Below are 15,540 nucleotides of genomic sequence, written 5' to 3'. Positions count from 1 at the left end.
CCTTGGACGTTTTGTGGTACAGGGACAATGGTGGTCAGCTTGAAACTTGTTTGGTTTACAGACTGGGACAAGGAGAGATTAAAAATGTCCGTCTGGCCCGGCGGCGTTGAGAGTGTTAACCTGTTTAAACGTTTTGCTCACATCGGCCAAGGAGAGCTAGATCACACAGTCATCTGGAAACACAAGGGGCTTTTACGCAAGGCACAGCGTTATATTATGATTTGCCTAGTTAAATATAAAGGTGAAATAAAAATAAATATTCATCCCATCGAGCATAAAAAGCATTTAGCTCATTTGGGAGTTATGCGTCCATAGGCAACTCATGGCTGGGTTTCCCATTGTAATCCGTTATCGTCTGTAAGCACTGCCACATACGACAAGCGTTGGAGCCGGTGTAATAGGATTCTAACCTCCTCCTGTATTGTCCTGTTTGCTTGTTTGACGTCTCGGAGGTTGTAGCTTTCTTGTATGCGTCCGTGTACTGTTCCGTGTAAGCTGTAGCTTTAGCCCAGCGCGGATAGTGCTTGTAATCCATGCCTTTTGGTCTGGACACGTCCTTATCGTCACTGTGGGGGACGACATCGTCTGTACTTATTAATGAAGCATGTGACTGTTGTGGTAAACTCCTCAATGCTATCGGATGAATCCCCGGGAACATATCCCAGTCTGGTACTAGCAAAACAGTCTTGTAGCCTTGTGTCTGTTTCATAGGACCACTTCTGTATTGAGCGCATCACTGGTACTTCCTGTTTGAGCTTTTGTTTGTACGCAGGAGAATGGAGTCATGGTCAGATTTGCTGAAGGGAGGACGAGGGAGGGCCTTGTATGTGTTTCTGTTGGTAGAATAAAAGTAGTCTACAGTTCTAGTGTCCCTACTGGCGTAGGAGGTGTGTTAGAACGGTTTTACGTCTCCCCATGTTAAAGTCTCCGCCCACCAGAAACGCTACCTCTGGGTGAGTGGTTTCTTGTATTGTTTATGGCCTTATACAATTTGTGGAGTGACAGTGCTGTTGGCTTGTGGAAGGATGTAGCCAGGGTCTACAGATTACCGTGAGGTATTCTATATCACCTGAGCAACAGATTGAGATTTCCTTCACACTTTATTCAGCAGCACACCAGTTGTTATTTATGAAAAAACACACTGAATACTTATGTAAATGTGATATTTCAGTTTTTTTTTCTTTTTTCTAAAAACCTGTTTTCACTTCATCATTATGGGGTATCGTGATGTCATTATGGGGTATTGTGATGTCATTATGGGGTGTTGTGATGTCATTATGGGGTATTGTGTGTAGATTGATGAGGAGGGGGAAAAAAACATTTTAATCAATTTTAGAATAAGGCTGTAACGTAACAAAATGTGCAAAAAGTCAAGGGGTCTGAATACTTTCAGAAGGTGCTGTGTATTCAGGTGTACATTAGGTAAAACTTCAAACAAAGTGAACTATCACTTGATTATCCTGACTCACTCTCTCTATGTGTGTGTGTGTATATATACAGGGAGACATAGTGTCTTCGGCAGGGACCTACATTCATGTGTGGAGCATCAACGGCAGTCCCATAGCCAGTGCCAACACCTTCACAGGCCGCTCACAACAGATCCTCTGCTGCTGCGTGTCAGAGATGAACGAATGGGACACGCAGAACGTCATCGTCACCGGACACTCCGACGGAGTCGTCAGGGTAACCAACACTTCCTCTCTTCTCATCCTACTCTTCCTCCTTCTTTTTTTGGGCGGTTTCAAATGAAGCCTAGTACTGGACAAAAAAAAGCAAGCTCAACGAGGAATCTCCATTGACAGTTATTTTTAGTCCAGTTTTAGGCTTATCTGTATCTGGGAAACCGGCCCTTAATACCTGTCACTCATGGTGTATTTATGCTTCAAAATGAGTTTCCTCATCACAGACATTAAAGTTTTCTAATCTTCCTTCCTGTAGTTCTGGAGGATGGAGTTCCTACAAGTCCCAGAAACCCCTGCTCCAGAGCCCATTGAGCCCCCTGATGTAACTGACTGCTGTACAGAGGACAAGCTGGGTAGGTCTCTGTGTGTGTGTGTGAGTGTGAGTGTGTGTGTGTGTGTGTGTGGGTGGGTGTGTGTGTGTGGGTGTTTGAGTAAGTCTCTAAGACTGGTGAGGTCATAATTTCATCACGAAGCAAAAAGACATCTGGATGCATACCAAATGTCTCCCTATTCACTATGAAGTCCACTACACTATACAGTATAAAAGTAGTGCACTGTGTAGGGAATAGGCACCCCATAGGGCTCTGGTTAAAAGTAGTGCACTATATAGGGACTAGGGTCCCATAGGGCTCTGGTTAAAAGTAGTGCACTATATAGGGAATAGGGTGCCATAGGGCTCTAGTCCTGTGAGCAATAAAGCAGTCTTTCTCTTCTTCTCCAGCAGAGGGACCCGAGAGCCAGAACGCTGACGATGACAGCAGCGAGTCAGACGGAGACGAGCCCTGCCTCAGCACAGAGTCCAAACCCTCCCCTCTGCCCAACGCTGCAGCCGGGGGAGGACCAGGCAGCCAACCAGGCAGCACCGTCCACAGACCCAAAGGTTGGTTTACCAGTCATCCATCCAGCCATCCAGTCAGTCAGCCAGCCAGCCCTCTAGCCAGCCCTCTAGCCAGCCCTCTAGCCAGCCCTCTAGCCAGCCCTCCAGTCAGTCAGCCCTCTAGCCAGCCCTCCAGTCAGTCAGCCAGCCCTCCAGTCAGTCAGCCAGCCCTCCAGTCAGTCAGCCAGCCCTCCAGTCAGTCAGCCAGCCAGTCAGTCATCCAGCCAGCCAGCCCTCCAGTCAGCCAGCCCTCCAGTCAGTCAGCCAGTCAGCCAGCCAGTCAGCCAGCCAGTCAGCCAGCCAGTCAGCCATCCAGTCAGCCAGCCCTCCAGTCAGCCAGCCCTCCAGTCAGCCAGCCCTCCAGCCAGCCCTCCAGCCAGTCATCCAGCCAGTCATCCAGCCAGTCAGCCAGCCAGCCAGCCAGTCAGTCAGTCAGTCAGTCATCCAGCCATCCAGTCATCCAGCCAGTCAGTCAGTCAGTCATCCAGCCAACCAGTCAGTCAGTCATCCAGCCAACCAGTCAGTCAGCCAGTCAGCCAACCAGTCAGTCAGCCAGTCAGTCAGTCAGTCAGTCATCCAGCCAACCAGTCAGTCAGCCAGTCAGTCAGTCAGTCATCCAGCCAACCAGTCAGTCAGCCAGTCAGTCAGCCAGTCAGTCGACCTACCTATATAAAGGCAGAGTGTGACAATGTTCATCATTTGATGACTTCATTTGTTGAATAGATAATTGGCTAAAACCTTCTAATATTCTAATATAATCCTACTATATTCTAATATAATCCTACTATATTCTAATATTAACCTACTATATTATAATATTAACCTACTGTATTATAATATTAACCTACTGTATTATAATATTAACCTACTGTATTATAATATTAACCTACTGTATTATAATATTAACCTACTGTATTCTAATATTAACCTACTATATTCTAATATTAACCTACTGTATTATAATATTAACCTACTGTGTTCTAATATTTTTACCACCAATGTACCTACGCTCCTGTAACAGACACTATCTGGTATAAAGGACCTTTCAAGAGTACAGACGACCACCCATCATTACTAGTCTGTAGATCCTGAGGGTCCTGGTGCCCTGGAGCTGTCAGCCAGCCAGTCGTTCAGTCAGTCGCTCGTTCAGTCAGTCGCTCGTTCAGTCAGTCGCTCGTTCAGTCAGTCGCTCGTTCAGTCAGTCGCTCGTTCAGTCAGTCGCTCGTTCAGTCAGTCGCTCGTTCAGTCAGTCGCTCGTTCAGTCAGTCGCTCGTTCAGTCAGTCGCTCGTTCAGTCAGTCGCTCGTTCAGTCAGTCGCTCGTTCAGTCAGTCGCTCGTTCAGTCAGTCGCTCGTTCAGTCAGTCGCTCGTTCAGTCAGTCGCTCGTTCAGTCAGTCGCTCGTTCAGTCAGTCGCTCGTTCAGTCAGTCGCTCGTTCAGTCAGTCGTTCGTTCAGTCAGTCGTTCGTTCAGTCAGTCGTTCGTTCAGTCAGTCGTTCGTTCAGTCAGTCGTTCGTTCAGTCAGTCGTTCGTTCAGTCAGTCGTTCGTTCGTTTGTTCAGTCGTTCGTTTGTTCAGTCGTTCGTTCGTTCAGTCAGTCGTTCAGTCAGTCAGTCGTTCAGTCAGTCAGTCTCTGTATTGTCCCATACAGAGGTAGAGCTTGTATGAGAATGTTAATCTTCATTCATTTGATATTTGATGACGTAAGTTTTTATATAGTTTATTAGCTAAACCTACCCTATTCTTACTACTTTGCAACCCAAAAATAAAATGTTTCCCCCCCCCTGCAGTTCCTAGGGGTCCCGGTGCCCCTGGGGGTCGGCCGGGGGCCTCCTGGTCAGTGGACAGCGGATCAGATGACTCCCGCCGCTGGTCAGACACCCTCAGCCTGGACGAGAAGGACGGTTTTGTGTTCGTCAACTACTCCGAGGGACAGACGGGACAGACGCCACTCAAACAAGGGGTCCACCCTCACCCACAGCTTCACCCTCCGCACCCCATAGCAGGCCACGGGGGGGTCCCCCAGCCCATACACCCCACCACCATGGAGGCACGGCCCTATAACCAGCTCAGAGCAGGTACTGACCAAACCACAGTAATGCAGATCACCCAATAACTCAGAGTTATGTATACTGCTGGGTGTTTTACAGTTGGACTGAGGTTGAGGGTGTTTTACAGTCGGTCTGAGGTTTTGGGTGTTGCGGTGTCGGTGTCTCCGTCCGTGTTCTGTTTAGTGTGTCTCTTCTGGCTGGTGCATTGTTAAAGTGCTGCCACTAAACTCTCTCTCTGTGTGTGTGTGTGTGTGTGTGTGTGTGTGTGTGTGTGTGTGTGTGTGTGTGTGTGTGTAGGCTACAGATGGGAGCGACAGCTGGTGTTCCGTAGTAAACTGACCATGCACACTGCATTCAACCGGAAGGACAACGCTCACCCAGCCGAGATCACATCCCTCGCCATCTCCAAGTAGGTGGAACTGTGTGTGTGTGTACCTCACTGCATTGAAATGTATATGTGACAGAGACAGCATTCAGAAGACAGTTTAGTGGACAGACAAAGATGCTTCATAGTTGCAAAGTGGCAGTAATCTTCTCCCTCTCTCTCTCTCTTTCTCACTCTCTCTTTCTCACTCTCACTCACTCTCTTTCCCACTTCTCTACTCTCTCTCTCCTTGCCTCCCCTTCTCTCTCTCTTTCTCCCCTCTCTACTCTCTCTCCCTGCCTGCCCTTCTCTCTCCTCTCTCTGTGTGTGTTTGTCTCTCCCCCTCCCCCAGGGACCACAGTAAGATCCTGGTGGGTGATGGTCGTGGCAGGGTGTTCAGCTGGTTGGTGAGCGACCAGCCTGGTCGTTCTGCTGCTGACCACTGGGTGAAGGACGAGGTGGGGGACAGCTGTTCAGGCTGTAGCGTTCGCTTCTCCCTCACAGAGAGACGTCACCACTGCAGGAACTGTGGACAGCTCTTCTGTCAGAAGTAAGTCCCTGCGAGTCAGGGTTCGTGGCAACAACAAAAAAATGTTAATGTAGAACGATTATTAACAATAATCATTGTCATCATGTTTATTTGTTAAGGGACAGATACAATTAAAACATTGACACATTTAATAACAGTCAGCAAATGAGGGTTACTTGCCTTAATCAAGGGCACATCGACAGAGATTTCGCCTTGTCTCGGGTATTGGAATCAGCAACCTTTCGGTTACTGGTCCAACGCTCATACCGCTAGGCTACCTGTCGCCCCAATAATTTGCAGCATCAGTCCTCTAGATGTCCTTTACACGGAAAAGGCTGATGAAATGGTTCACGCCGAATGAACATGAAATGGTTAACCAAAAATGAACCCGCTATAATAGCAAAAATAAAATATTGTACTGCCCCTAAAAATATCCACAAGGAGTTTTACCAGGGGACCAAGCACTAGTCTCTCTCTCTCTCTCTCTCACTCTCTGTCTCTCTTTCTCTCTCTGTCTCTCTGTCTCTCTCTTTCTCTCTCTGTCTCTCTCTGTGTCTCTCTCTCTGTCTCTCTCTCAGGTGTAGTCGTTTCCAGTCTGAGATCAAGCGTCTGAAGATCTCATCCCCGGTGAGGGTCTGTCAGAACTGTTACTATAACCTGCAGCATGAGCGCAGCGCTGAGGACGGATGCAGAAACTAACCAAGGTCCTTGGTCCCACACCACTACAGCGGAAAGCCTATGTTGTACCCGTTCTCGCTCTCTCTCACACACCCCCCCCACCTCCCCCCAAAATACCCCACCTGTGCACCCCTCTACACACACCTGTCCAGTAACCACATGTAACGCACTGACTGACGTAGACTAAAAGGGATCACCGATTTGAACTGTGGCGATTTGTTTCTGTAACTGTGGTAGTTAGTTCAGTATGAAGACGACTGGGGGGACGGCGGGGGGGGGGGGGGGGGGACGGATGGATGGATAGAAAAAGCCAATCGAATAGAGAGAGAAGAGTGTGAGGAGAGGAGGAGGATTCTCGTTTTCTTTCACAGTCACAAAATAAAACGCTGACGACCTTCAGCTCCTTCCTCCGTATAGATCTCACAGACCAACAGGATGGGGGGGGGGGAACTCCTTCAGTTCAAAACTTGTTTATATTGTAAATACTTAACATTGACCTTTTTAACGAGCAGGAGGGGGAGAGAAAAAACAATAAAAACGGAGAAAAAAAATATATTAATGGTTGTTGAGGACAAAAAAAAAAAGTAATTGTGACTAATCACCAGTCTATAATGTCACGGAAGCCCAGAGGGAATGAGAACTGCCACGTTCCACATGGCACCCTATTCCCTATGTAGTGCACTACTTTTGACCAGAGTCCTATGAGAATAGGGTGCAAAGAGCAGTCCACTATAGAGAATAAGGTGCTATTTGGGATGTGGACGATGATAATGATGGGGGGGACTATGAATGTTAGAATAATAATAATAATAAGTGTTTGTGGGTTGACATTACAGTTTGTAGTTATGCAATGACTTCATTTCATTTTATATTTTTTTATTACAATGTGTGAATTTTGATTTGTGAGTTGCCCACAGTGTCAAGCGATTGCCATTAAAGTGAGATTGCGTCGTGTTTTTAATTTTTATTTTAATTTTTTGCCAAATTGTTTTGATATATATATATATATATATCATGTAGCGTAACGCTGAGTAGTATGTATGATGAGCTACCGTGTCAATCTTTATCTACCCCCCCCCCCCCCCCTAGTTTAGGTCCCAGATTATTGTTTTTGTTTATCAAGACTGGAAAAAAATATCATATCAAATGTTTTGTCACATGCGCCGAATACAAACTGGTGTAGATCTTACCGTGAAATGCTTACTTTACAAGCCCCTTAACCAACAATGCAGTTTTAATAAATAAATAAATAAGTGTTAAGTAAAAAAATAAAAAAGGCATAAAAGTAACAAATAATTAAAGAGCAGCAGTAAAATAACAGTAGCGAGGTTATATACAGGGGGTACCGGTACAGAGTCAGTGTGCTGGGGCACCGGTGTCGAGGTAGTTGAGGTAATATGTTCATGTAGGTAGAGTTACTAAAGTGACTATGCAGAGATAATAACAGAGCAGCAGTGTAGAAGATAATAACCAGTTCAGCTTCTAGGTGTTCCTTCCTGTTACCATAGCAAGATTTATGTGATACCTCCGCTGATCTGTGAGAGATGCTGTGAGGTGGAGACGTTACTAGAGTTTCACCTGAGAGATGCTGTGAGGTGGAGACGTCACTAGTTTCACCTGAGAGATGCTGTGAGGTGGAGACGTCACTAGTTTCACCTGAGAGATGCTGTGAGGTGGAGACTTTACCTGTGTTTCACCTGAGAGATGCTGTGAGGTGGAGACGTCACTAGAGGTTCACCTGAGATGCTGTGAGGTGGAGACGATACTAGTTTCACCTGAGAGATGCTGTGAGGTGGAGACTTTACCTGTGTTTCACCTGAGAGATGCTGTGAGGTGGAGACGTTACTAGAGTTTCACCTGAGAGATGCTGTGAGGTGGAGACGTTACTAGTTACACCTGAGAGATGCTGTGAGGTGGAGACGTTACTAGTTTCACCTGAGAGATGCTGTGAGGTGGAGACGTTACTAGTTACACCTGAGAGATGCTGTGAGGTGGAGACGTTACTAGTTACACCTGAGAGATGCTGTGAGGTGGAGACGTTACTAGTTTCACCTGAGAGATGCTGTGAGGTGGAGACGTTACTAGTTTCACCTGAGAGATGCTGTTAGGTGGAGACGTCACTAGTTTCACCTGAGAGATGCTGTTAGGTGGAGACGTCACTAGTTTCACCTGAGAGATGCTGTGAGGTGGAGACGTTATTAGTTTCACCTGAGAGATGCTGTGAGGTGGAGACGTTATTAGTTTCACCTGAGAGATGCTGTGAGGTGGAGACGTTACTAGTTTCACCTGAGAGATGCTGTGAGGTGGAGACGTTACCAGTGTTTCACCTGAGAGATGCTGTGAGGTGGAGACGATACTAGAGTTTCACCTGAGAGATGCTGTGAGGTGGAGACGATACTAGAGTTTCACCTGAGAGATGCTGTGAGGTGGAGACGTTACTAGAGTTTCACCTGAGAGATGCTGTGAGGTGGAGACGTTACCAGTGTTTCACCTGAGAGATGCTGTGAGGTGGAGACGTTACTAGTTTCACCTGAGAGATGCTGTGAGGTGGAGACGTTACTAGTTACACCTGAGAGATGCTGTGAGGTGGAGACGTTACTAGTTACACCTGAGAGATGCTGTGAGGTGGAGACGTTACTAGTTTCAGCTGAGAGATGCTGTGAGGTGGAGACGTCACTAGTGTTTCACCTGAGAGATGCTGTGAGGTGGAGACGTCACTAGTGTTTCACCTGAGAGATGCTGTTAGGTGGAGACGTTACTAGTTACACCTGAGAGATGCTGTGAGGTGGAGACGTTACTAGTTTCAGCTGAGAGATGCTGTGAGGTGTAAATCATCATGGGTTCATCATCTGAAATAGAATATAGATCGTATACACAGTATATGTGTGATAGATTCATCTGTTTTGACCACATCTCACTACTGTATTGCTCTTGCTATGCTACTGTAGTAGCTGTATAGTAGAGATAGTGTATAGCATTGCTGTACAGCGACCTCTGCTCTCCCCAGCTAAGTGGATGAGAAAGAGTAGCATTACACTAATTTATACATTGATTCTAATATGGAGACCTATGGAACAGCAGCGATAGAAACTAGAGATGAGACCCAGTTAACCAGAGAGACCTATGGAACAGCAGCGGTAGAAACTAGAGATGAGACCCAGTTAACCAGAGAGACCTATGGAACAGCAGCAGTAGAAACTAGAGATGAGACCCAGTTAACCAGAGAGACCTATGGAACAGCAGCGGTAGAAACTAGAGATGAGACCCAGTTAACCAGAGAGACCTATGGAACAGCAGCGGTAGAAACTAGAGATGAGACCCAGTTAACCAGAGAGACCTATGGAACAGCAGCGGTAGAAACTAGAGATGAGACCCAGTTAACCAGAGAGACCTATGGAACAGCAGCGTTAGAAACTAGAGATGAGACCCAGTTAACCAGAGAGACCTATGGAACAGCAGCGGTAGAAACTAGAGATGAGACCCAGTTAACCAGAGAGACCTATGGAACAGCAGCGGTAGAAACTAGAGATGAGACCCAGTTAACCAGAGAGACCTATGGAACAGCAGCGGTAGAAACTAGAGATGAACCCAGTTAACCAGAGAGACCTATGGAACAGCAGCGGTAGAAACTAGAGATGAGACCCAGTTAACCAGAGAGACCTATGGAACAGCAGCGGTAGAAACTAGAGATGAGACCCAGTTAACCAGAGAGACCTATGGAACAGCAGCGGTAGAAACTAGAGATGAGACCCAGTTAACCAGAGAGACCTATGGAACAGCAGCGGTAGAAACTAGAGATGAGACCCAGTTAACCAGAGAGACCTATGGAACAGCAGCGGTAGAAACTAGAGATGAGACCCAGTTAACCAGAGAGACCTATGGAACAGCAGCGGTAGAAACTAGAGATGAGACCCAGTTAACCAGAGAGACCTATGGAACAGCAGCGGTAGAAAACTACAGATGAGACCCAGTTAACCAGAGAGACCTATGGAACAGCAGCGGTAGAACTACAGATGAGACCCAGTTAACCAGAGAGACCTATGGAACAGCAGCGGTAGAAACTACAGATGAGACCCAGTTAACCAGAGAGACCTATGGAACAGCAGCGGTAGAAACTAGAGATGAGACCCAGTTAACCAGAGAGACCTATGGAACAGCAGCGGTAGAAACTAGAGATGAGACCCAGTTAACCAGAGAGACCTATGGAACAGCAGTGGTAGAAACTAGAGATGAGACCCAGTTAACCAGAGGACCTATGGAACAGCAGCGGTAGAAACTAGAGATGAGACCCAGTTAACCAGAGAGACCTATGGAACAGCAGCGGTAGAAACTAGAGATGAGACCCAGTTAACCAGAGAGACCTATGGAACAGCAGCGGTAGAAACTACAGATGAGACCCAGTTAACCAGAGAGACCTATGGAACAGCAGCGGTAGAAACTAGAGATGAGACCCAGTTAACCAGAGAGACCTATGGAACAGCAGCGGTAGAAACTAGAGATGAGACCCAGTTAACCAGAGAGACCTATGGAACAGCAGCGGTAGAAACTAGAGATGAGACCCAGTTAACCAGAGAGACCTATGGAACAGCAGCGGTAGAAACTAGAGATGAGACCCAGTTAACCAGAGAGACCTATGGAACAGCAGCGGTAGAAACTAGAGATGAGACCCAGTTAACCAGAGAGACCTATGGAACAGCAGCGGTAGAAACTAGAGATGAGACCCAGTAGTGTGTGTGATTGAAAGATAATCTAAAATGTTCTAGGTGTTTTACATCTACTAAGATGAAAGCAAGTTATGTTGTACAGTTGTATCTGGAACATTTGGGGATACAAGGATCACCTCGATAAATATATATATATATATTTGACTTAGGACGATCTCTGTAGTTGATTGCAGCATGAAATCCACTCTGTCGGTCACAAGAAAAGCGATTTGCTCGTCACATTTCACTCTTAGATGTCGTTAGCTAGCTACGTGTGGCGTATGTTAGGAATATTTCTCGATGTATATGTGGGGACCGTGAAATACGAACAAAGTTTGTTTTCGTCATCGATCTGTATCCCTCCTCGTTCATTCGTCGTGTTCTGTATGTTGATGATGCTGTGGGCAACAGTGCATTGAAGTGCTGCTTTCTTTACTGGAAATCACTTTTTATTTTTTTACACTTTATTTTTATTTTTATTTTTTACTTTTTTTTGGAGAGTCTCTTCTGACAGGTAAAACACTTAAATAGCTGTTACACAAGTGCAGTCAACGAGTAGTTAATGATCGATTACAGTGCGACGACTTTCCTCCCTCCTCCTCCTCCGTGTAATATGCACTCTTATCACTATTGGTAAATCACTCTAGGTATGTACTGTATCATAGCAGCCAGCTGATAACATGTCTGTTACTAAGCAACTTCAAAATAAACCAGATGGCTTATTATTATTATTATTATTATTCATCTGAGTTCATTATTTCCACCTTTTCCATGTACAAAAAAAAAACAATAACAAAACAGTTTAGAGAGGAATACGAATCAGGATTTTTATCGAATGCAATTTTATGTTGTCAGGCTATCATTTTAAAGAAAAGGGTGCATTTCTTCTCCAGAGTGAAATGAACTGTATAAAGTATTTATGCAATTATTAACTGGGTTTTTAATTTTGTGTTTATTATTATTTTTATGTCAGGAAGTTATGTGTTGTGTGTGGATTAACACAACGGACTTTGTGTCCAGTTGCATTGTACATGTTTTAACTGCATTATTTTTTTTGTTTATTTTTATTCTTTTTTTTCGTGATTTATTTTTATTTTATTTTTCAATGCATTTGAGTTGTTTTAAGCCATTATTAACCCCCCAAGCGATAAGTCGGTGTACAGTTACGATGGGAGTACTGGAGATGTGCCCCAACTCTGGGTGGCCTTTTTTGTATTCTTTATGGGAGAGAAAAAATAAAAAATAAGGACTGATCAAATTTAAATAATGTATTATTTTGATGGTCTTGTATTAGACTGCATTACTACAGTATCTAGTGTGCAATCTGTGATGATAGCTGAATGTTCATTGTATATATATGTGTTCAGTACAACAATGAGAAGAACCGTAGAATAACCCCTACAGAAACTGTAACAATAATACAATAGATCTGGTACGTATCATTTCATTAAATACTTGCTGTTTACCACCAATTAGAGCTGTGTGTATGTGTCTTTTATTGGTAATGTATTGTAATGAAACAGCAAGCAGGGAGCAGGTCTCGAACCCTCGACCTTCAAGCCCGAAGTCCGGCGCGCTATCGACTGTGCCGCAAAAGCATGCTCGAGCGGCAGAGTCGATTTCCGCGCATATAAACCCAGGGTCATTACAGTACGTATGTAGACCAATGCTGCTGTTATGTTGACACACGTTGATTCCAGAGCCATATTTACTTTAGAATGTAATATAATGGACTCCCGAGTGGCGCAGCGGTCTAAGGCAAGAGGTGTCACTGCAGTCCCTGGTTTGAATCCAGGCTGTATCACATCCGGCCGTGATTGGGAGTCCAATAGGGCAGCGTACAATTGGCCCAGCGTCGTTAGTTAAATAAATGTTAAATTTAAATAAAAAATATATAGCACTGGTTTATCCTATATCTTGGTTTGAGGGAAGTAAGGGTGTTTCTAAATGGGTTATTGTACATGGAAAGGGGAGATACCTAGTCAGTTGTCCAACTGAAATGTGTCGTCCACATTTAACCCAATCCCTCTGAATCAGAGTGGTGCGGGGGGCGCTGCCTTAATCGACATCCACATCTTCGGCGCCCGGGGAACAGTGGGTTAACTGCCTTGTTCAGGGGGCAGAATTAAAGATTTTTACCTCGTCAGCTCGGGGATTCGATCCAGCAACCTTCCGGTTATTGTCCCAAAGCTCAACCTACCAGGCTACAGGTTCTAAAATGCATCATATATGCAACCGTTTTCATACAACGGGTTCTAAAATGATTATTTGTGGGGTGAAAAGGGTACTTTTCTGGAACATAAAGAGCTTTCTCTTTTTATGTTTATCAGTAGAACCTTTTGAGAAGAGTAGATGTCCAACTCTTTGGCGTCAGGATTAATTTACACTTCGATAAATGAAAAGCACAATTTACATACACGTTTACTGATGATGATAGGCTATCAAAATGAAAATAACTACACGGAAAATGCAATAGTGTCAACAATGCAGTCCTATCTTTGTACTACCATCTGCGCTGTTGTGTCGCCACTGCAGAGCGGAAGAAGCAGCGCTATTTCAAGCCAGTATTGAGGGGATTCGATTATCATGCTCGGGTTACCCCAGTGTTTGCATTCGTTTTGGAACCGAACTGCCTCCCGGGGGTGAGCCAGGTTACCCTGGTCATAGGCCGTGATGAAATTGGCTAAAAACAAAAAAATGAGGTAGCCTATGAGTAGAATTCTGTTTTCACATGCAAAAGTGATTGCTTAAAAAAATAGTTTTAAAAAAAATGCCTTACCACTGAATGATTTTATGGAAAATATATGTTGTGTATATATATGTTGTATAATTCTGGACGCACCATGCTGCTTTATTAACAACATGACCAAGCGTCACAGATTACTATTAGATGATTACTATTAGATGTTTTAGAGGGCGCCTCCTCCTTTACCACATTTTTGCCGTTTCACGGGACATAAAATCATCTCAACGCCGCGGTTCAGGTTAATAGAACTCCCTGGTTGAGTCAGTCAGAGAGAGACGTCGGATAGGCTGGTCGTTCACCGCAGCGACACCGAACTGCGGTGATAAAACAAACAGCACACATTCCTACTTTACTTAATGATCTGTCACAATATACATCCATATTGCAGAAACGGACGGTTATTTTCATGGTAGCCGAAAACCCCTCTTATTAACTTGTTGTTTTTAACGTGTTGAGTTAATTCTAAGGAGGAAGGTTATGTCTGAGTTAAGGATGAGAGGAAGGACGGCGGATCCCGACAGCCTTAGTGAAAACAAGGTAAGACACATGATGAAGTGAAAATGAGGTGTTTTGTCTCTGTCGTGTGTTAAAGTTTTCTACTCGGGGTTAGTCAGCACGACGGACATCAATTCCTTCATAATTACGTTAGCTTGCTAGTTTCTGTTCAATATTCAACGTTATCTAGAGAAATGGCTCATGTCATGTTGCCATATCTGCATTTATTTCATAACTTTATTTTTTCTTTCTTCTTGTAAATTGCCATTTTAGCAAATAGTGTTGTTATATTTGTTTAGCTGAAGACTTCCCTTGCCTGACAGCCACACTGCTAAATAACATGCTAGTATCCAGACTCTCAGCTCACACAAATCACTTATTAAGATCCCCGACGGTTTCGGTCTGAAGATTTTACGGTATCATTTACGGTACGGTTTTGGAAGTATAAGGACCATATCTTTCATATCAACATGAAATGCATTTCAGAGGTGGGGAGGTTAAATTGACACACACCTTGATAGGGTTAGTGTTCCACACGGCCATGTTTATGGAAGAAGACAAGAGGAAATGAACCTGTGCTAATGATCTATTATCTAGCATGCACAAACGCCTGTGGAAGTTTAACTCGAAGTGTAGTTTTGTTAGGATGAGGCACCCATAGTTGTATGGATCTGTGCAAAACTGCTACAGCAAGTATCTTTTTTTGGGGGGGGGTTACATCCCTCGACTCATTTTGTGTCAACAGACATTCCTCAATCAAAAACCCCATTTGACATTTTAGTCATTTAGCAGATGCTCTTATCCAGAGCGACTTACAGTAGAGTGCATTCATTTTTACATACTGGCCCCCCGTGGGAATCGAACCCACAACCCTGGCGTTGCAAGCGCCATGCTCTACCAACTGAGCTACAACCCTCTGACTCATGGAGAATAAGTGTACAACTGGTGAATAGTCGCTGGAATTAGAGTCAGATGTCTTATCTAGCTCGTCTGTTCAAGACCAGGGCTCTGGCTGGAAGCCCGGTAGCTAGTTATCACTAGCTGGCTAGAAGGATGGAGTTAGCAGATAACGTTGTACAGAGCCTGACCTCAGCAGGAGCAGTTGACTGAAATGAACCTAGCTATAGTCAAAAGATGGGCTGCTATAAGTTCTCATAACTAAATAACTTTGCTTTACAAAGAGGAGTGAGACAGACGGTGTTGAGTCGGGCTGCAATGAAGGAGGCAAAGGAGATGCACAGAGAGAGGAAGCATTGAAGCAAGCAGGGAGGGAGAGGTTCTACACAGAGAGAGGAAGCATTGAAGCAAGCAGGGAGAGAGAGGTTAGTAGTACACTGGTTCACAAACTTGGGGTCTGGAACCCATGTGGGGTCCCCTAAAATGTAAATAGTGTCCCATGAGAGAATCTTTAATCTTATC

General features: G+C 44.9%; 2 protein-coding genes and 1 long non-coding RNA gene across 5 annotated transcripts in view; all 3 read left to right on the top strand.

Moving 5' to 3' along the window:
* Window positions 1–7,138, top strand: part of LOC115199678 (WD repeat and FYVE domain-containing protein 3) — a 99,761-nt gene extending 92,623 nt beyond the window's left edge. Inside the window, exons 47-53 of the mRNA XM_029761984.1 lie at window positions 1,501–1,683; window positions 1,939–2,035; window positions 2,404–2,562; window positions 4,346–4,633; window positions 4,904–5,015; window positions 5,323–5,520; window positions 6,078–7,138. Of these exons, the coding sequence (XP_029617844.1) occupies window positions 1,501–1,683; window positions 1,939–2,035; window positions 2,404–2,562; window positions 4,346–4,633; window positions 4,904–5,015; window positions 5,323–5,520; window positions 6,078–6,198 (1,158 nt within the window). The 3' untranslated portion in view covers window positions 6,199–7,138. The remainder of the gene's footprint in view (window positions 1–1,500; window positions 1,684–1,938; window positions 2,036–2,403; window positions 2,563–4,345; window positions 4,634–4,903; window positions 5,016–5,322; window positions 5,521–6,077) is intronic.
* Window positions 7,139–7,517: 379 nt separating this feature from the next.
* LOC115200631 (uncharacterized) lies at window positions 7,518–10,097 on the top strand. Of its 2 annotated transcripts, XR_003879551.1 has the most exons (3): window positions 7,518–8,363; window positions 8,563–8,724; window positions 9,002–10,097. It is a non-coding gene; the product is annotated as an uncharacterized LOC115200631 (long non-coding RNA). The 2 variants fall into 2 exon arrangements; XR_003879552.1 differs by lacking the exon at window positions 9,002–10,097 and having other exon boundaries at window positions 7,519–8,363; window positions 8,563–8,981.
* A 3,699-nt stretch (window positions 10,098–13,796) lies between these two features.
* The window catches only part of LOC115200629 (phosphatidate cytidylyltransferase 1), a 41,839-nt gene continuing 40,095 nt past the window's right edge, over window positions 13,797–15,540 (top strand). Inside the window, exons 1-2 of one of the 2 annotated variants that reach the window (XM_029763827.1) lie at window positions 13,797–14,163; window positions 15,303–15,443. In XM_029763827.1, the coding sequence (XP_029619687.1) occupies window positions 14,104–14,163; window positions 15,303–15,443 (201 nt within the window). In that variant the 5' untranslated portion in view covers window positions 13,797–14,103. The remainder of the gene's footprint in view (window positions 14,164–15,302; window positions 15,444–15,540) is intronic. The other variant, XM_029763828.1, reaches the window with a different exon arrangement.

The sequence above is a fragment of the Salmo trutta genome, chromosome 9, assembly GCF_901001165.1.
Source record: "Salmo trutta chromosome 9, fSalTru1.1, whole genome shotgun sequence".
In the NCBI taxonomy this organism is placed as follows: Eukaryota; Metazoa; Chordata; class Actinopteri; order Salmoniformes; family Salmonidae; genus Salmo; species Salmo trutta.
The sequence above is the reverse complement of the archived record's forward strand: the minus strand, read 5'-3'. Positions and strand labels throughout refer to the sequence as shown.